The sequence below is a fragment of the Pristis pectinata genome, chromosome 21 (genome assembly GCF_009764475.1).
Source record: "Pristis pectinata isolate sPriPec2 chromosome 21, sPriPec2.1.pri, whole genome shotgun sequence".
Classification (NCBI taxonomy): domain Eukaryota; kingdom Metazoa; phylum Chordata; class Chondrichthyes; order Rhinopristiformes; family Pristidae; genus Pristis; species Pristis pectinata.
Genome location: NC_067425.1, coordinates 17545461 through 17567746, shown reverse-complemented (window position 1 = coordinate 17567746; position 22286 = coordinate 17545461). Strand labels below are relative to the sequence as shown.

General features: G+C 41.5%; 1 protein-coding gene across 1 annotated transcript; it reads right to left on the bottom strand.

Annotated features, from left to right (window-relative positions):
- Positions 1-970: 970 nt before the first annotated feature.
- sdf2 (stromal cell-derived factor 2) lies at positions 971-21958 on the bottom strand. The gene is made up of 3 exons (XM_052035630.1): positions 21686-21958; positions 14854-15050; positions 971-1811 (listed from the first exon to the last, which is right to left on the bottom strand). The coding sequence occupies exons 1-3, from the start codon at positions 21864-21866 to the stop codon at positions 1524-1526; spliced, it is 666 nt and encodes a 221-aa protein (XP_051891590.1). The 5' UTR covers positions 21867-21958; the 3' UTR covers positions 971-1523.
- Between the last annotated feature and the right edge of the window lie 328 nt (positions 21959-22286).

Sequence of the window (22286 nt, the reverse complement as noted above, 5' to 3'; positions counted from 1 at the left end):
AATAAAAACTAAGGTAATAGTCCAAGGTACAAAATCCAACACCTGTGAGTTCACGTTGCAAGCAGATTTTTGTTTAAAAAAAAGCAGCACCCAAAGCATCAGAGTTCCTGACAAAAAAAAATGCAACAAATAGTGAGCTAAACATTCAACCATTAGGATGACACAGATTGGGGAAGGCTGCCAAAAAAGGAAACATTTCTTCTTTGGCAGCTCCTTGGAATCGAGCACGACTTACTTCCACTACAGTTCTAATGCTTTGAGGTGACAAATGAGTCCTATGCAGGATGTGTAGTGTTAGTGATAGGTTGGGATTGCTAGAGTTGACAGGTAGATGGCTGGGTTGTTTGGGTAATTGCGTATTCCTTCTACAGATCATTTAGCCTCCACGTGCTCCCAGAGGTTTGAAGAGCTCCATAGCCTCCTGGATGCTTCTCCACCAGTTTGAACCATCTTGAGCTGGAGATTCCCACACATTGATGTTATATTTTTCCCCTGCCATAAGATGGAGACATTCCTTAAGATTTTCCTGTCCTCCTGAAAATCGCTTGCCGCGACAGAGTTCAGGGTACCATGCTTGCTTTGATGGTCTAGCATCAGACATTCGATGTGGCCTTCCCATTAGAGCTGGTTGAGTGTAATCAGAGTTTAAAGCTATGAACAGCTATTCTTATACTGACAGCTCTGGATTCCTTGCTTAGCATTCAAATATATTAAGCCTGGCAACTTCCACCTGAAGATTCCCCTTCATTCCAATTTGTTCCTCTGCAGGTTAATTAGCCATGCACCTTTCCAAAACAAAAGTTTTGAAATAGGCTTTAATGATTTTAGTCTGTTTCTCATTGTAAATGGAGGATCTTGTCTTTACATTTCACTCTTCAAGCAAGGAGCTGACATCTTAAAATCGTAAGTAATCAAGGAAAGCAGGTTCACAGTCTTCAAGGTGTAAAGAAAGACAATTTACTAGCTGTTTGTAGAGTCAGTTTTATTTCAACAATTCCATATTTGAAGGAGCAACTGTACTTTACCTATACTCAAAATCCAAATACACGCAAAATTAAATCAGGGCTACAAATGACAATCTTGATGCCTTTGATACAATCATATTTGGCACCAATTTTCAGTGGTCCAAATGTTATAATTTCATTACTTAAAATTATCTCCCTGGATTGATTTCTAGATATGAATACTTACTTGGTTATGTTCCCATTGAGGAACATACTTAATGCACCATAAATTTTGTTCTCAAGTCAGAACATATAAACACTATCCAGAGCAAACCAAAAAAAAAGTTTTAAAATACTTCCATGCTCACTCAAGCTTTTGGAATAGTATTTTGCACAAATCAAGTTGTCTCTTCAGGATTACCAATATTTGAAATACATAACATTTTAGGTGTAAGAATTTATGTACAAGTCAAAGTACACATAATACTGAAAAAAAAAAATTCCATGTATGTTGATTAAGAAATGTCATTCAGGACCTAGTTGCAAACAAAGCTTTACAACAGTAAAGATGATTCCTTATTATAGTTCAGAATGTACATTTCCAGCCTTTGACCCCTCCATAGGTTTCATGAAGATTCCTTCCATCACCTTCCAAGAATTGTATTGGTTTGAATACTGCATGCCATGAACTTCACGTTGGCCATTTATTGGTCGCCCATACTGTTCCCCTGTAATGGACAGCAGGACTTCTGTAACAGTATGCTTAAACCTTACTGGACTTTTTCTTTCCCAGTATGTTCCACTACACACGACAGTCCAATTATCCAGGTTATCTCCTTCTCCATCTTCGCCAAATGCACTGACCTCCTTTTTCAAAAATAAAAGAAACATTAATGAGCTCTCCTTTAACCAAATCCAAACTCAAATACAAAAAGGTTTAAGTTACTATACAGTCTGAATACCAACCATTCACTATTTTCGTATTCAAGGCAGTCAGTTTCATAAAGGACTATTATTCTCAAATAGGTTGAGCAATAAACAGGTTTGCACTCGCGGTAACTTTCACAACCAAAGGAAGTCATAAAGTTCTTTTGGGCCAATGAGACATCTGAAGTGTAATCACTGTTTGTAGTGTCAAAAATAAAACAGCCAACTTACACACTGCAAATTCCCACAGCTATGCGATAATGCAATAAAAATGTATATTAGTAACACCACATTGGTACTTGCTACCTACCAGCCCATTTATTTGACACAAACTTTGAAGAAGTTTTTGATAGGTATTAAAGGATATACTATTTTCAGACTTCACAAATTAGTTTTTTTTTGGCAAAGTTTCACTAAAACTTGATCAGCATCAAGATTTACTACATTGTAATGTACATCAATTAATTAGGTCTGTGAAATCATGCAAATCCCAGATTTAATTTAAGAGGTTACAGCCTCAAGGGTAGACCATTTAAAACTGAAACAAAGAGGAACCTCTTCATCAAGAGCAGTGAATCTTTGGAATTCAGTACCCTGTTGGGCTGTGAAGACTCAGACAATAATGGATCAACAGATTTCTGGATATAATGGAATCTATGGGATATGGAGCAGGTCAGGAAAATGGTGTTCAAGGTCAAAGACCAGTCTTGATCTTGTTGAATAGCAAAACAAATCAAAGTGGCTAAAGAGCCCACTTCTGCACCTGGTTTCTTATGTTCTCATTCCCATCTTTCCAAAGTGTTTTCACAGCAGCCAAGCAGAACACCTGAAAATCAATTCATTGTGCATGCTTGCAGTTGTCATTTTGTTAATAATTAGTTAAACCAAGTTATCTGGAATTCAACTGACCAGATTTTTCTGCAGTAAACGAACAGCAGCTGTTAGGTGGACACCACTATTGTAGAACATAGAATGGTACAGCACAGGAACAGGCCCTTCAGCCCATGATTTGTGCTGACCATGATGCCAATTTAAGCTAATATCATCTGCCTGCACATGGTCTATATTCCCACCACCTCCCATACCCCTGCCTGTTCGTGTGCCTGCCTAAAATGCCTCTTGAACATTCTGCTTCCATCTCCCCTGAAATTGTTTTGGGGACTTCAAAAGAAGAACCCAACACTACCTCCATCTTGATGTCAAAATGCCCTAGAATATCAGCATACCTCTCCCTGATATCACTCACTATCCATGTCCTATCGTACCCAAGTTTTTACATTCTTGTGCAGATGTTGAAGGTGGTACAAATGGATAACATCTCAGCAAGGGAAAGAGGGCACCTGGAACTCAGTAAACAAGACAAATTATCTCTGCTTATCAGATTGAAACATTGTGAAATTTGTGAAAGGTGTGTTAATTTCAGTTGGCCAACTTGATTTTGAATTCGGCAGAAAAAGAAATAATGGAATAGAAAGATAGACCAATTGACAGAGAATGCAAGGAGAACTCAAAAGGAAAAATTCAAACAAATCAATAATTAATGTTGTGTGCCAAATTAGCAGTCTCAGCCTAGATTACAGCCTAAATCCTCAACAATTAATGTTCAGTGACAAAGGGGCTGCTTGCCAGAAATGAACAAAGGTGCTGAGATTGGAATGGACAAGACTTCATTTTGCAATGAGTTCGGTTGTATCAATTGTGCAAATGGAACAGCTTCATTCCACTCAATGCATTTCAAATAGTGTGGCCAATAGCAAAATGCCTGCTTTGCAAGGGTCAACAGAGCAGCACAACTCCGACAGCAAGTTTTTAGAATTGGTCTTAAATGGTCATCTGCTCCTAGCCCAAAGTTGCTGCAGCATTCAGGGGTACATAGCAGCAAATGTCATTAGCCTTTTAAAGCAAAAATCAGGGCCAATGTTTATGATGTTATTGATGGAACAAGTGGCAATGATTAAAAACTATTGCATACATGCAAGCTACCATACTGCCAATTATCTGGAGAGCTTTTTTATCCAATGCTTAGCTCTCAATTTCCTGACTGATATTCTACATGTGCACATCCTTTATCAATGGAATTCAAGATACTTTTACCATCCAATTTATGTTAGTTGCAGATTTGTCATCTTTGTGCAACTTGATTTCACTTGGGCTTATTCAGAAAATTTAAACAGCTGTTCCTCTAGCAGTTGCTGGAGATGACATATTAACTAATAAATAACAGGAAGGCCCCATGAGCAACATTAATCCATTCGCCCGGAAAAATCTCAGGTCAGCATCGAGTTCCAGATCTCAGCTACAGTAGCAATGCTCAAGAAAAGGGAGCGCAGTGGATGGAGAAGGGGAGGGCAGGAAGTCAAATGATATTCATGATCAATACTGAACAAGTTCAGGATGGTGCGTGCATCTGAACAAGAGATAAAGACGTCATTAACTCTAGCTGTGATATAACAACTCTACAGTAGCTCAACATGGACAAAGTAAACCCTTTGATAAAATAACAGTGCCATCAATCTAAGAAAATCCTCTCGATAGGAGCTGGTTCTATGAACATAGGCTCCTGACAGGGAATCATGCTCTGATTGTGAGAAATGGTGATCGCACACCCACACTCTGCAGATCAACACAGCAAGCGAACAAAGTCCCTACTAGTACTGTACAAGTGTATGAAAGAGTAATTTATAATGAAGATGTGTATCAGTAACAAAGACATCTAAAATTATTTGCTCTGCAAAATGTGGAATGCTATTAAAAATACTTTGCTGCTTTTAACTGTTTAAAAATAACTAGTTTACAAGTTTGATCATAACAAAAGTCAAATTAACTAAATTGTGATGTGTCTTTAAAAAATGTCCAAGTAGAGCTGAACCAAACACACTAGAATTTGCCTCTATTCCCCCCAAGATCAAATCCTGTACCAAAATAAGAAAGATCACTCCAATTCTAGGGTTTTGGGTAAACAAAAATTCAATAGTCGGTGAATTCTGTAAACAAGTTACAAGAATGCAATTAAAGTACCAACAACCTATTACCTTCAACAACTGTTCATCACTTTACTTGCCCCAACAGCTCCACTGAACTGATGCTGCTGACAACACAAATAGCTAGAAGCTCACAATAGGTCTTCAGTCAGTCAATTCAGACACAGACCACCTAAACAGTTCACAAGTTATTGCCGTGGTTTGCAAGCTTAAAAAGCCTTTTGCCGATTGTCCCTAGGTACTAAGGAGCAAATGATTCAATTTTACACTCAGTTTGAGGGAAAGAATGGGGCAAGAATAGAATCCTAAACTTGAAAATGGACAAGGAGGGCATGAAAGCAGATCCAGCTAAAGTAAACTAGCTTAAGGGATCTAAATTAAGGTAACTAAATTAAGAGATCAGGCAATCGAGATGCAGTGGCAGATATTTAAGGAGATCTTTCAGAATACAAGATAAATAAGGCCAACACAAAAAATTTCCAAGGGGAAGATCTGCCATCTGTGATGAACTAAAGTTGAAGATTGCACCAACATAAAAAGCAAATGCAAAGATGGGTGGCAGGTCAGAAGATTAAAAAGAATTGTAAAAAAGCAAAGCCAAAATAGCAAGTAATAATTAGTATACAAGATAAAGCCTACCATGAAAGTAAAACAATTTCTATAGATAATTAAAACAAGAATGTGTCAAAGTGAGCTCTAGTCCTATATAAAAAAAATTCTGGGGAATTAATGGAAAACCAGGAAATGGCAAATGAATTAAACAAATTTTACAAGAGCTTTCGTTACATAGAATACAAGTAACAGTGTAGAAATGACCAAAGATCAGGAATTTGGAGTGAGAACCTCAGAAAAATTATAATCAGCAGGTGATAACATGTGGATTGTTAAAGCTGTGACTGACAAATCTCCAGGTCCTGACGGACTGCAAGTTTAATGTGACTAATGAGATAGATGATACGTTGCTTTAACTTTTCCAAAACTTCCTTGATTAAAGGTCATTAAATCGAAAAATAGCCAATATATCCTCATGATTCAAAAAATGGAATGACAAAACAGGAACTACAAGCCAGCTCACTTAACATTTTACCCAATGTCAGATGTTAGAAGCCATGACAAAAGACACTATAGCAGCGCACTAAAAATTCAAGGTAATCAGACAAAATCAACATTTTGGTGAAAGGAAAATCATGTCAATTTATTGGAGTTCTTTGAAGTCATAAAAGAGGATAAAGAGGAACCAGTGGATTTACTGCACTTAGATTTCCAGAAGGCCACAAAGATAATTGCAGAAAACAAAAAATTCATTGTGTAGAAGATAACAATGGTGTGGATAGAAATTTAGCTGGCTTGCAGGAAATTGGGTATAAATGGGTCTTTCTAGCTGGCAAAATACAGCATGATGTGCTACAGGGATAGGGATTAGGGCCTCAACTTTTTACAATTTATGCGAGAGGCTTTGATGAGGGCATCCAAGTAACTTTGCTGAAGACAAAGATAGGGAAGTAAATTGCAAAGAAGACATAATGAGGCTACAGAGGAATATAGACAAAGTGAATGGGCAAAAATCTGACAAATGGAGTTTAATGTGAGAAAATGAGAAATTGTTCATTTTGATGGGGGGAGGGGTGGGGGGAAGCATGATTTAAATGGTGAGAAATTGCAGAGTTCTGAAATGTGGAAGGATCTGGGTATCCCAATGCATGATTTTTAAATGGCTAGTGTCCAGGTAACAAGGTCAGTTATTACAGCTTACAAAAGTACACAGATTATGCTTCAGTTATTTATGACAGCGAGACTACATCTGGAGAACTGTATACAGTATTTGTCACCTTAATCAAGAAAGGATGGCAATGCATTGGAAGCAATTCAGAGAGGTTCACTGGACTCATACCTGGGATTGGCAGATTGTTTATGGGGAAAAGGATTGAAAGTTAGCCTTCTAGGCACTGGAGTTTAGAAGAGTGAGTTGGTTTGATTGAAACCCAAATTCCTGGAGAGATCTTGACAGGCTGAATGTGGAGATGGTGTTTCCTCTTATGGAAGGTCACTGTTTAAAAGTAAAAGGTTGCCCATTTAAGAAAGGCTAGATGTTTTTTTTCCTGAGTGGTGATATTTTGGGCTCTACTCAAAAGGGGAGTGGAAGCAGGGTCTTTGAATATTTTTAAGTCAAAGGCAAGTTGACCAGAACAAAAGAAACTGCAGATGTTGGAAATCTGAAACAAAAAACAAGTGTGGGAAGTACTCAACAGGTCAGCCAATATCCATGGAGAGATACAAAAGAGTTTGTGTTTTAGATCAATTCCAGATGTTAGCCAAAATTCTGAGGAGTGAGGTGAAAGATCACTGCAGATAGAGAGAAAACTTGAATTTACAATCAGATCAGCCGTGATCTTATTAAATGGCAGAGCAGGCTATTGGAGCCAAGTGACCTCCTCTTGTTCCTAATTCACACATTGATGATGCCTGAAGAAGAAAACATTTACACTGCACAGAACAATGCAATTTTTTGAATTAATGAAAGTTCAGTTTGATCATAACCCAAAACATCTTTTGGGTACGGAGACATCACTGTTTAGAGCTTGGCTAACTGACTGCTATTACAGTAAGGAATTTCACCAATGAGGATTAAGGTTAAACAAATAAATTTCACATATATGCAAATACTAGATAACAATTTATCTCAAGGCTTTCACAGACACATTGAAGCATTAAGAAAGTGAAAACCTTACAAGCTCAGTTAAAACTGAAGCAATAACATCAAGGTCAAGTTACTGGCATGAATATATTGCAATCTGTCTGATTAACAATGCTGGTGCTGCTAACAAAATCAAAGTGAAATATTAGGCCAAGTTTGATAGTCAGAAAAAAATGTTTGAAATCTGAAGGAATTAAGTTGACAATGTTAATAAACAATAACTTAACCTTTTCATTTTGGTTTATAAAACAAAGGACTCTGTTTTTCAGGCTTTCAAGACATCCCAAGTATTTTCAGAAGAACTGTGGTTGTTTTGTGGTAAAATGAGCCTATGAATTTCTGCAGATTTGGGTTCCAAAAATGAATGATATTATTCTATTTCGATTTGTTAGTTGCAAGATGAATATTACCCAAGGTACTGCAGAACTTCCTGATCCACTTCAAAAATTTTTATATCTTATTTGAGTGATAAAAAGGCAAAATTCATTTCACTCAAGCCCTGTACCAAGGCTAAAGGCACGATCCTCAAAAAGAAATAAAAATGCTACAAATTACTTCTCGATTAATTTGCGTCCATGTGGATTGCTTTGCAAAATAACAATTTAATCCCAGTTAGTTCACAAGAAATTTACAAGAATTCAACATAAAAATGGCAATAAAATAACTTTACAATAAAACTGCCACATTAGGGAATAACTAGGCATCACTTCTCAACTAAATTGGGTTCTGATTGCTTTCAGTGATGGGTAATCAAGTCCATGTCCCAATATGTGAAAAGTACTCCACTGCAATAAAAGATTTGAGTGTCTGAATTCAATGTATCACACCCCACAAAACTATGCATTTTGCCACACACAGGACTCAGTGGAAGACTTTCGAAGAGATTTTTCACAGTGCTCAACAAAAGTATATTCCAGTTAAAAGCAAGGACAGTGGGGAGAGCCAGCCTTGGATAACTAAGGAAGCTAAAAGCATACAAAGTCGCCAAGAGTAGTGGGAAACGGGAAGATTGGGAAAACTTTAAAAAGCAACAAAGAACCGCTAAGAAAGCAGTAAAGAAAGAGAAAATAGATTATAAAAGTAAACTAGGACAAATCATAAAAATATACTAAAAGTTTTTGTAATTATATAAAACGGAAAAGGGTGGCCAAAGTGAACGTAGGTCCCTTGAAAAATGAGAAGGGGGAATTAATATTGGGTAATGTGGAAATAGCTGAGGACTTGAACAACTATTTTGTGTCTGTCTTCACGGTGGAGGACACGTCTAATGTGCCAAAGAGAGATGTTATGAATGCAATGGGAGGCGAGGACCTGGATATAATCGCTGTCACTGAAGAGGTAGCGATGAATGAACTAGTGGGCCTAAAGGTATACACGTCCTCTGGTCCTGATGGGATGCATCCCAGGGTACTAGAAGAAATGGTGGAAGTTATAGTAGACGTGTTTGTGATAATTTACCAAAATTCTCTGGACAGGTCCCAGCGGATTGGAAGATAGCAAATGTCATGCCACTGTTTAAAAAAGGATGTACCCAAAAGGCAGTTAACTATAGGCCAGTTAGCTTAATGTCTGTAGTCGGGAAAATGCTTGAAGCGATCATTAAGGAAGAAATAGTGAAACATCTGGATAAAAGTGGTTCCATCAGGCAGACACAGCATGGATTCAGGAACGGCAGGTCCTATTTGACAAACTTACTGGAGTTCTTTGAGGATATAACGAGCATAGTGGCTAGAGGGGAACAGGTGGATGTTGTATACTTGGATTTCCAGAAGGCATTCAATAAGGTGCTGCATAAAAGACTTATCCATAAGATAAGGATGCATGGAGTTGGGGGTAATGTATTAGCATGGATAGAGGATTGGTTAACCAACAGAAGACAGAGAGTTGGGTGGAGAGCAGAGTGCTGCAGGGGTCAGTGCTGGGCCCGCAACTGCTCACGATAAACATTAATGAGTTGGAAGAGGGGACCGAGAGCAGCATATCTAACTTTGCTGATGACACTAAATTGAATGGAAATTGTGCAGAGGAAGCTGGGAGTCTGCAGAGAGATATAGATAGGATAAGTGAGTGGGCAAGGGTCTGGCAGATGGAGTACAATGTTGGTAAACGCGAGGTCATCCACTTTGGAAGGAAACGTAGAAGATCAGATTATTAGTTAAATGGTGAAAGATTGCAGCATGCTGTTGTGCAGAAGGACTTGGGAGTGCTTGTGCACGAATCACAGAAGGTTGGTTTGCAGGTGCAACAGGTTATCAAGAAGGCAATTGGAATGCTGGCCTTCATTGCTAGAAGGATTGAATTTAAGAGCAGGGCATTTATGTTGCATCTGTATAGGGTACTGGTGAGGCTGCACCTGGAGTACTGCGTGCAGTTCTGGACAGAAATACTGGCTTTGGAGGTGGTGCAGAGGAGGTTCACCAGGTTGATTCCGGAGATGAGGGGGTTAGCCTATGAGAGATTGAGTCGCCTGGGACTATACTCGCTAGAATTCAGAAGAATGAGAGGGGATCTTATAGAAACATACAATTATGAAAGGGATATATAAGGTCGAGGCAGGGAAGTTGTTTCCATTGGTAGGTGAGACTAGAACCAGGGGACATAGCCTCAAGATTCGGGAAAATAGATTTTGGAAAGAGATGAGGAGAAACCACTTTTCCCAGAGAGTAGTGAATCTGTGGAATTCTCTGTGCAGGGAAGCAGTAGAGGCTACCTCATTAAATATATTTAAGACACAGGTAGATTTTTGCATAGTAGGGGAATTAAGGGTGGAAAAGGCAAGTAGGTGGAGTTGAATCCACAGCCAGATCAGCCATGATATTATTGAATGGCAGAGCAGGCTCAATGGGCCAGATGGCCTCCTCCTGCTCCCATTTGTTATAACTCAGATTAATAGCCAATGTGGTTTTAATGAGGTTTCTTGTATACTAACTAATGTTGCAATATAGGAGATAGCACAACGTGGGCATACGAGTTAAGGGAAAAAAAAACAGACTTGGAAACAAGTCATGAGTGTTAGCCTTACTGAACTGGTCATTTCACTGATGCGGTAAATCAAAGTGTACTCAAGCATTAGTGAAAAGAACAAAGCTTTAAAACACATACTCCAAATCCAAAATTCCAAAGAATTAGCTAACATTCCAAGGAATTACAAATCTGACTAGACGCCAACATCTAATTCATACAATGTGATACCAAATATAATCCCTCAGGAACAAAAAGGTACAATGATCTGAAGCTTGTAGGACTTTGTTGTTTCAACTAAACAATAGTAAAACTACAGAAAACGTAGTACTGTTATCTATAAGCCCTTTTTGGTTTCACACAGGACTGTCATAACTTTTTTCAAAAAAAGTTTGCTTTCAGTATACATTACAACTAACTGAAAACTCTGGAATATTTTCACAGGTTCAAAACCAAATCATCAGGCATTATAGCTTCAAGTAAATTCAGATGACATACTTCGATTAATCTGAATTACCAAAGAAAAAGGTGAATAGATGGATGGATATTACCCTGACCCACGTCAAATCAAAGTGAAATATATGTTACACAGTAGTATAATAAATTCTGCAGTGAACCCCAGCGAGTTTCAGCTTGTCAAACATGCTGACACAAATGAGCATTCTAGACCCTGACCCCAGCCACAAACCTGGCCCACATTCTCAACTCCTGGCATTCCAGACTCCAGCAACATACCTACTGTACACCCTTCGAGTAACAAGGACTTAGTGTACTAGCTGCTGGGATTTCCAAACACACTGATATGGGGTTATCAGAGTGTTATTACATATGGAAAAAAAACAATTTCCATTGCATGTTACACTCTCATATTGCCACTTGGTGGCAGTAAATATGCAAAGGCCTGATGTAGCTTAACCAAAACAGCAAAAAGTTATGAACTAAATACCTCGGTTGAGTTATTTATCGTGCTACATCTCACTGAATATCTTAACTGTACACCTGAAATGCTTTTGTTCTGTTCTGTATAACACGAGTCAATTTTTCCTCTTGCTTATTTGGAACTAATACAAAAGAAATTGCTCAGTATAATTTTGAACCAATAGAAGTACCCAAACCAAATCAAAAGCCCCAGAAATTTGCGTTTAAAAAGGGGGAGAAAGAAAAAACTCAAACAGACACATGTTCCCCCAAACATACTACACAAGTTCTTATATTCAGAATAAGCACATTTTTGAAGCAGAACATTGTTTCAAATACCAGTGACTAAAAATGAACCATGTCATCTGTCAAAACCAAAGAAACAAGCTACTGGGGAAACTCAGTGGGTTGAGCACATCTGTGGAGGGAAAGGAACAGTCATTGTTTCCGGTTGAGATGCCACATCAGGACAATTCCTTTCCCTCCACAGATGCTTTGAACTGCTGAGTTTCTCAGCAGCTTGTTTTTTTAACTCCAGAGTACAGCATCTCATGTCTCCATGTCTGTCTGATGTCAGCTGTTGTCTTTACCTTCCATTTTAGCCAAACTCAGCAGACTGATGTCAAAAATGCAGCCTAGTGTAATGACATTACAATAATACAATGCCCCAAAATATTTGGTGAAGCAACAGAAATCAGATTAGAAATGTATCAACATTTAACATACTAAAGACTAAGTTAACAATTTCAGCACTGAGAAACAAGCTACTTATCAATTTATATCAAGGGTACATACTGTCATTTCATCATCTTCAATTTATATCACTTTAAATTATGCCTCAACAAAATGGAAACCATGGATTTGTGGGTTAAGACTGCTTCTTCTGGAAAGCCTAATACAATGAAGACAATTGAAAATTGTGTAAACCCCCATTTATTAGAGAATCAAATCAAACCAGATTTAAGAAAATAACTGACAGTGCCTACATTAATTCTAGAATTCAAATTGGTCTCATCATTACACCATAATTTTTAGGCAAGCTTCAGGTGTCAACAGAAAATTGGTATTAAAAAGATCCAAGTAAGGTCTGCATTCTGCACACTCCTGTACCCACCCCGGTCCTCTTGGCAGAGCACACCAAACCCCCTGCCCCCACAAACAATTCTGTACTATGATTAAAAATTGTGCAACAGCAGCAATATTACATTAGTTTAACTTCATGAACATATTAACATTCTCAGTGAACCAGTTTTGTTGATAGACGGAACATAATTCACAGGTGATAATATAGAAATGAAACCATTACTTAAGTTTCCAACCTGTAAATCAATCGAAACAAATTAAAAGGACATCTTACAACCAAATAATGTTAGCATCAAGAAGAAAAAGCAATAGAGCAAGTTCTCTAATTCTGCAACATTTGTCAAGGACAGCAAACATCAGCCGGGCTGTGGTTTGTGGTTCAATGCACGTCTCCACCCTCAGCTATGGATGTGCATTAAACGTGAGTGCAAGAGACCAGGCTCAGATATCAGTTCATTTAATTAAAGGTTCCAACTGGATCTCACTATCTTCCTCAAGAAATTTTAGCATGGATGCCAGTGTATAACAGATGAACAATATCTCCACAGACATGAAGACAAGAGCAAAGAAAACAGCAGGTGCTATTGATCCTGACCTAGTTGTGGTGTGGGCACCTATGCAGATCTATGCACTCTTCTAAGGAATTCTAGATAAGACAACAGAATCAACTCACAACATGGAATATTTCCTAGTAATAATCAAGCTGCAAGAAAAAAAAAGGATAAATCCGTCCTTACCAATTACTGCCCTTAGTTAAATGACATGATTGAAGAGTTCAATTGTTGGAAAATAACCCATAAACAACTTATTTTGCCTTGTACTTACAAACACAGAAGGTGGTCATTTGATCCACTGAGTTCATTCTGGATCCCATTAGTCCCACTTCCTGTTATTTCCCTGTATTCTTACAACTTATTCTTTCATACATGCCCATGAACTCCACTTTGACTCTTTTACCAATTATCTACTCCAAAGGGTAGCTTACAGTCATAATTAACCTACCAGCACGCTTAATTAGACAACTGTGTCAAATAGCATACTTCAAAGTAGGAAAGAAACTGCGAATTCAATGTAGACAGTTGCAAGGTCATCACCATCAGGCTCAGAGATCATCACTACAAGAATCAGTCATACAGCATAGAAACAGGCCCTTCGGCCCACCATGGCAGTGCTGACCTTCAAACAACAGCTTACACTAATCCTACATCAATTCCCTTTTATTCTCCCCACATTCCCATCAACCTCCACCAGATTCTACTATTCACCTACGCACCAGGGGCAATTTATAGTTGCCAAGTAATCGAGTTACCCACATCTTCAGGACATGGGAAGAAACTGGAGAATCCAGAGGAAATTGGTGGGGTTGTAAGAAGGTGCAGATACACAGAAGAGGACAGAATTGAACCCAGGTTGCAGAAGCCATGAAGCAGCAACTCCTTTAGCTGCACACTATTTTGTGATCTCCAACACCAAGGAGGAAATTAAGATGGAAACACCACTTCAAAAGTCCCTTCCAAGTCAGATATTATCCTGACCAGGTCATTTATAAACAATTAAGTCTTCATAATCACTCATTATTCAAGTCACACCCACACATTACTCTGGCAGCATGATAAAACAAGGATAAAACTGTCCAAGAAGAAGACCTACCTCCTTAACCAGAGTTAGGCAACTCACACTCCAGAACAAATATTTAACAAATTTAAAAAGTTGAGCCAAACAGTCTAAATATTTTTCCAGAGAGATGTTAAATAGAAAATAAAAGTGAACAACAATACTTTTAACAATTTACCTGTGAAAATGTTATTATGTTAAAAGCTCACTACTCCTTTACAACTGCATAAATCGGAGGCAAACCTACAGATAAATAGGGCAGAGAAGTGAAAGATGGAGTATGGATAAAGTCCACAGTAAATGGAGAAGTTTGGTGTAGTGATGCGTTCAAGGCTTCTAATTATTAACAGCTGAAGAGGTAGAAAAGAACAAGATCAAGAAAAAATACCAAGATCAACCTCAAGGAAACTTTGTAATGTTCCACAGGTGGAATATCAAGCTGTAATCTTATAACAGATGTAGACTGGATGCACAAATTAGAAAATGCTTCAATATAAAAACAGCTATGTCAAAATGGGCCTCAATAAAAACTAATATTTTCTGGTGTAGAAAAATTAACAGGCTACCACTTGACTTTTTTTTAAAAGTTAGTTACAGTTGTGATTGAAAATTTCAGCAGATTTCCAAAGTAATACCATAAAAAGCAGCTACTAACTTACAATTTTTTAAGAAGCTTTACACTACACAGTGCAGGTGCCAACATTATCAAACACCAGTTGAGTCAACACACCTGATTTCCTGATAATGGTGAAGTAAAGTAATGGCTGTGTAAGTTACGGCCTGTGTTGACGTGGGTCAGTCGAATAGTCTCACCACATTTTATTGGATTCCCACGTTGGCATACAATGTCACTTTTTCCACGTATCCTCCAATAACTATTGCTGTCATCTGCCTCAGTTACTCCAGTGACAGATTGCTGGCCACTTCCTGAAACAAAGATAAAAAGAGTCTAGGAGCTGCTTTCAATGTTAGTTTAAAAGTGAGGAAACAAGCTTGAAGATCAGTTATTTGAAGTAACATGTTAAAAAGAAATCAAAAACAATTCTAACAAAATTCTATGGATTAAGTCATTCTTAGTGCTAGTAAGTTTTCCACAATCACGCGAAGTTTTCCCTTGCTCTTAAACTCATTATAAACAAAATATTGCTCCCAGCTGAGTAAAACAAGCTGTCCAAGGCAAATGCACATTTTGATAATAAATGGCAAAAAGAAATAAAACAGAGCTTCTTAACCCTCAAAACTAATAAGCTCTCTGGCATGGTTCAATTTTTCGGGCACATCCAGCTGGAATTCATCTGCATGGACCACAGCCAATGAACATTAGCCTTGAACAGTATGCCTCAAACTAAAATTGACAGCTGTTCAACATTAGTAATTCTTTTAAAATTTCATGCAAGTCAACTGTTGACTAACCCATGTTGGTGAAATGCAATGCATGACAAAGCACGAAATGTCCTTCAAATAGAGACAATTAATAGTGATGCAATTAACTAGACAAGCTAAGAAAAATTCATTGCAATTTTGAATAGGGAATGCAGGACAACATGCCTAAAATGTTAGGGAAAATTATAGAATCTTCTGGCATATTCATGTTCAAATACTTAGAGAGTACACAGAGAATACTTAGAGAATACATAGAGAGGACGGGTTACACTCGAACCTGAGGGGGGCCAACATCCTTGCAGCCAGGTTTGCTAGGGTGGTTCAGGAGGGTTTAAGCTAGTTTGCGAGGGGGTGGGAACCGGAGTAGGTCAGAGGAAGAAGGGGATGGGGAAAAAAAATCAGATCTAACAGGTAGAGAGGCTTTGAGGAAGGAGAAGCAGAGTACAGGCTATAAAAGTAGTAAGGTGGATGGGCTAAAGTGCATTTACTTAAATGCAAGGAGCATCAGGAATAAGGGAGATGAACTGAGAGCTTGGATAAGTACATGGGACTATGATATTGTGGCTATTACAGAGACATGGCTGACACCAGGGAAGGAATGGATATTGAATATCCTGGTTTTCAGTATTTTAAAAGGGATGGGGGGGGGGGGGGTGTGGTGGGGAGAGAAGAGGAGGAGGGATGGCGATACTGGTCAGGGACACTATTACAGCTGCAGAAAGGGTGGATAATGTAGAAGGATCCTCTCTAGAGTCAATATGGGTGGAACAAGAAAGAAGCAGTTACTCTACTGGGAGTATTCTATAGGCCCCCCAGTAGCAGTAGGGATACTGAGGAGCAGATTGGGAGGCAGATTTTGGAAAGATGCAAAAATAACAGGGTTATTATCGTGGGAGACTTCAACTTCCCAAATATTGATTGGCACCTACTTAGCGCCAAAGGTTTAGACGGGGCGGAGTTTGTTAAGTGTGTCCAGGACAGATTCCTGTCACAGTATGTTGACAGGTCAACTAGAGGGGATGCCATATTAGATCTAGTTTGAACCAGGTCAGGTGACAGATCTATCAGTGGGTGAGCATCTGGGGGACAGCAACCACTGCTCAATAATCTTTAGCATTGTCATGGACAGGGATAGGAGCAAAGAGAACGGGAAGATATTTAATTGGGGAAAGGTGAATTATGAGGCTATAAAGCGAGAACTTGAGAGTGTAAATTGGGATGACATTTTTGAAGGGAAATGTACTGTGGAGATGTGGTCGTTGTTCAGGGATCTCTTGCAGGATGTTAGGGATAAATTTGTCCCGGTGAGGCAGAGAAGGAACGGCAGGGTGAAGGAACCATGGGTGACAAGAGAGGTAGAACAACTAGTTAGGAAGAAGGCGGCAGCATACATAAGGTGTAAGCAGCAAGGATCAGATAGGGCTCGTGAGGAATATAGAGTAGCAAGGAAGGAACTTAAGAAGGGGCTGAGGAGAGCAAGAAGGGGACAAGAAAAGGCTTTGGCGAGTAGGGTTAAGGAAAATCCCAAGACCTTTCACTCGTACGTGAAGAGCAGAAGGATGGCTAGAGTAAAGGTAGGTCCGATTAAAGACAAAGGTGGGAAGATGTGCCTGGAAGCTGTGGAAGTGGGTGAGGTTCTCAATGAATACTTCTCTTCAGTATTCAACAAGAAGAGGGGTCTTGATGACACTGAGGACAGTGCTGGTAAGGGTAATGTTCTAGAGTATGTAGATATCAAGAGAGAGGACATGTTGGAGTTGTTAGAAAATATTAGGACAGATAAGTCCCCAGGGCCTGACGGAATATTCCCCAGGCTGCTTCGGGAGGCAAGGGAGGAGATTGCTGAACTGTTGGCTAGGATCTTTGAGTCCTCATTGTCCACGGGGATGGTACCAGAGGATTGGAGGGTGGCAAATGTTGTCCCCTTATTCAAAAAAGGTAGAAGGGACAGTCCAGGGAATTATAGACTAGTGAGCCTTACATCTGTGGTGGGTAAGCTGCTAGAAAGGATTCTAAGAGATAGGATCTATGAGCATTTAGAGAATCATGGACTGATTAGGGACAGCCAGCATGGATTTGTGAAGGGAAGATCTTGCCTCACTAGCCTGATAAGGTTCTTTGAGGAGGTGACCAGGAAGATTGATGAGGGCAGTGCAGTAGATGTGGTCTACATGGATTTTAGTAAGGCGTTTGGACAAGGTTCCGCATGGTAGTCTTCTTCAGAAGGTCAGAGGCCAAGGGATCCAGGGATTCAGAATTGGCTTGCCTGTAGAAAGCAGAGGGAGTGCATTTGGATTGGAGGGCTGTGACTAGTCGTGTCCCACAGGGATTGGTTCTGGGGCCTCTACTTTTTGTGATATTTATTAATGACTTAGATGATGGGGTGGAAGGGTGGGTTAGCAAGTTTGCAGATGACACAAAGATCGGTGGTGTTGTGGATAGTGTGGAGGGCTGTCGAAGCGTGCAGAGGGATATTGATAGGATGCAGAGCTGGGCTGACAAGTGGCAGATGGAGTTCAATCCAGAGAAGTGTGAGGCGGTACACTTTGGAAGGACAAACTCCAAGGCGGAATACAAGGTAAATGGCAGGATTCTGGGCAGTGTAGAGGAGCAGAGGGATCTGGGGGTTCATATCCACAGATCACTGAAAGTTGCCTCACAGGTGGATAGGGTAGTTAAGAAAGCTTATGGGATGTCAGCTTTCATAAGTCGTGGGATACAGTTTAAGAGCTGCGAAGTAATGATGCAACTTTACAAAACTCTGGTTAGACCACACTTAGAGTACTGTGTGCAGTTCTGGTCGCCTCATTATAGGAAGGATGTGGAGGTGTTGGAAAGGGTGCAGAGGAGATTTACCAGAATGCTGCCTGGATTAGAGTATGGATTATGAGGAGAGACTAAAGGCTTTACTCATTGGAGAGGAGGAGGATGAGGGGAGACATGATAGAGGTATACAAAATATTAAGAGGAATAGATAGAGTGGACAGCCAGCACCTCTTTCCCAGGGCACCAATGCTGAGAGTGGACAGCCAGCACCTCTTTCCCAGGGCAGCAATGCTCAATACAAGAGGGCATGGCTTTAAGGTAATGGGTGGGAAGTTCAAAGGAGATGTCAGAGGGAGGTTTTTCACCCAGAGAGTAGTTGGTGCATGGAATGTGCTGCCTAGGACGGTGGTGGAGGCTGATACGTTGGTCAAATTCAAGAGATTGTTAGATAAGCATATAGAGGAATTTAAGATAGAGGGATATGTGGGAGGAAGAGGTTAGATAGTCTTAGGTGTGGTTTGAAGGTCGGCACAACATGGTGGGCCGAAGGGCCTGTATTGTGCTGTATTGTTCTATGGTTCTATACTTATTCAATTTTATCCCAACTGTCAAGAGGCTTCTTGAGCTATATCTCTGTCAGTTGATTTAGTTTCACAGTGGACCAATATAGAAAGTATCTGCTTTCCAAAATTTATGTACTCTTGATCAAAGTAGCAACTTTGTTATATATAAAAATTAATCAATTCCTATGCAAGAAACCAGTTGCCTTCTCAAAATTAATTGAAAGTCATTAATGTTTTTCTTACCGTCAGTATTTTATTTGGAACTGAAGACAGAACACTTATCCCTCTCCAGGCAAGGAAAAATCAGCAATGAACAAAAGATTTCAATCTAAAGAGGGCAACAGAATTCCCACTCCATTCTGACACCCTTTACTTTCTAATAAGAATAGTACTAAGTGCCCACAATGTCCAGACTGTCACTCTAGTACAGTAGTGAGGGAGATCACTGCACTGTCAGAAGTGCCATTTTTCAGCTGAGATATTAAATTGCGCCAAGTTTCAAGTGGTATTTCAAAGAGAACCAGGAAAAATTATTTCCTGTGCCCTGGACGGTGCCAAACAGTAGTAGTATCACACCAGCTAATTTGGTTGTGATCACATTGCTGCTTATGGAAACTTAATGTACAAGTTTCCTAAATTAAAGTGCTTAATAGAGTAGCTCTGAAAGGGATAGAAAGGGTGGTGCATAAAGGCAGAGATGGAAACAAACCACTACAATATACTGGGAAAAGTGACCAATGCAATCAATACAAATGGGTTAAATCAGCGAGGTTAGCAACACCACTGTATTCATATGAAATTTAAGTTACTTTCACCCTCACATAAATGTGTAAAATTGCACTTTTCTTGTCTTTCAACCCATGACAGGTGGTTCTCTCCACCACTCCCTCTTCCTCCATTTGTTAAAACTGTTTATCTCTTACTTCCCCAGTTCTGGTTAAAGCCTTCAACCTGAAATAAAACCAGCAAATGCAAGAAACATTCAACAAGTCAGGCAGCATCCATGGAAAGAGAAACAGTTGATGTTTCAAGAAACAGTTGATGTTTCAGGTCCAGGCCCTTTCCCTGGACTGGGGGGGGAGAGAGAGAGAGAGAGAAACAATTTAACTTTCTGCAGCAGATACATGCATAAGTAGAACAAAGGAAATATCTCTGAAAGGGAGAGACTAAAGGGAGAGTCACAAGCACATTGCACAATGAAATATAATGTGCCATTTACAGCAAGGCTGTGGGACATGCCCAGCAGGCCAGACTATACTAACAGTACGTCCCACAGCCTCACCATCAACAACATAATTCAACTACCTGCTAACATTAACTACCCCCATTTTGTCTTGCTCTGAGAAATTCTCACCGTTTCCTCTACCACCCTATTACTAATAAAACTCCCATTCTCAGTTCTGAAGTTTCCCAGATTTGAAAGGTTAACTCATTCTCCTTCCACAGATGCTGCCTGACCTGCTGAGCATTTCCAATTTTATTTCAGAATTTCCAACATCTGCAGATTTTTCTTAACTTAATTTTCTTCTCCAGTCCAAAACAGTTTCTCTCTCCACTTCAAAATATTTTCAGCATTCCTTGTTTTATTACACATGTTCAAGTCTATTTTCATACAAATACAATCTTAAGGCCAAGAGTGATTCATTGAACAATGCTAAGAAGTGCTGTCATTCCCATCCCTTTAAGCACAATACCCCCAAGCCATCAAATCCCATATCATCCTCCCATCATATCCCCATCTCCCACCAGGTCCTCATCACCTCCTGCCCCCTCCCCCAATTGCATCCTCATCCCATTGTGTCCTCAGCCCCCACCACATCCACCATCATCTCCCAGCCCCATCTAGGTCCCCAATTGTCACCATAAACCCACAACACATCCCCGACTACATCCCCCATTGTCTCTTCCCCCCACCAAGCAATCACCCTTATCCACAGCCCCCAGGCCCCCATACCCCAAACCCTCTCCCCAGCACATCCACCATCCTCTCCCCATCCCCAAGCTACCAACACCCAGCTTCACCCTCTCCGCATCTCCCCCCATCATTCAATCTCCACCTCCCCCCATCGCATCCCTGGCTCCTTCACCCACCAGTGCCCCAGCTCCCCCCCAACACCCACCCACCAGCTCCCCCCACAACCCCCCACCATCCCATCCCTGGCCCCCTAACCCACCACAGTGCCCCAGCTCCCCCCCCCCCACCCACCCACCCACCAACCCTCTCTCCCTCCCATCCACCCCCTCCCTCTCCCCCTCCCTCCCATCCACCCCCTCCCTCTCCCCCTCCCTCCCATCCACCCCCTCCCTCTCCCCCTCCCTCCCATCCACCCCCTCCCTCTCCCCCTCCCTCCCATCCACCCCCTTCCTCTCCCCTCTCCCCCTCCCTCTCCGTCCCTCCCATCCACCCCCTCCCTCTCCTCTCCCCTCCCCTCCCTCCCTCTCCTCTCCCCTCCCCTCCCTCCCCTCTCCCCTCCCCTCCCTCTCCTCTCCCCTCCCTCCCATCCACCCCTCCCTCTCCTCTCCCCTCCCCTCCCTCCCTCCCATCCACCCCTCCCTCTCCTCTCCCCTCCCCTCCCCCCTCTCCTCTCCCCTCCCTCCCATCCACCCCTCCCTCTCCCCCTCCCATCCACCCCTCCCTCTCCCCCTCCCCTCCCTCCGTCCCCTCCATCCCCCTCCCTCCGTCCCCTCCCATCCACCCCTCCCTCTCCCCCTCCCCTCCCTCCGTCCCCTCCCATCCACCCCTCCCTCTCCCCCTCCCCTCCCTCCGTCCCCTCCATCCCCCCCTCCCTCCGTCCCCTCCATCCCCCCCTCCCTCCGTCCCCTCCATCCCCCACCCGCCCCGCCACTCACCCGAGCCGTACTTCACCTCATGCGAGTGCAGCCGGACATTGTGCAGCGTGTTCAACAACTTGATAACCGAACCGCAGGTGACGTAGGTCAGGTCGGACTCGCCCAGGAGCCCGGGCACCGAAAGGCAGGAAAGTGCGAGGACGCGGAACAGCCACAGAAACCGATTGAAGCGCCCGTTCATCTTCCCCCCCGAACCCCGCCACCGGCCAGCGTCAGCCCGGGGCAGCGCCGCAAGAGTCACCCTGCCCGCTGAAAGCGCATCACAGCGCCGCCGGGCGGGCGGGAGGCCACCTGGTGACGTCGCGGCGCCAGCGGCAACGCAGGAGGACCAGCTGGAGCGCCACTGCGAGGATGGGAGGCCACCTGGCAGTGCCGCTGCGTCAGTGGGAGATCAGGAGGACCAGCTGGAGCGCCACTGCGAGGATGGGAGGTCACCTGGCAGTGCCGCTGCGTCAGTGGGAGATCAGGAGGACCAGCTGATAGAGGAACACCGCCTTCTGTAGGAAGGAAAGTGCAGGAATCAGGAACTTTAGTTGTTCACAAACTTTGCAGACCTCAGGAAGTTCTCGTTCGCAGCTTCAGCTCCTCCTGATATTTAAGT

What these genes read in the sequence shown, in the direction of transcription:
- sdf2 (XM_052035630.1), bottom strand. Translation starts at nt 21,866, where the DNA reads ATGAACGGGCGCTTCAATCGGTTTCTGTGGCTGTTCCGCGTCCTCGCA. An exon ending in TGAGGTGAAGTACGGCTCGG is followed by an intron (nt 15,051 to 21,685) that starts GTGAGTGGCGGG and finishes TCTTTGTTTCAG; the next exon opens with GAAGTGGCCAGCAATCTGTC. An exon ending in CACCATTATCAGGAAATCAG is followed by an intron (nt 1,812 to 14,853) that starts GTGTGTTGACTC and finishes TTTTTGAAAAAG; the next exon opens with GAGGTCAGTGCATTTGGCGA.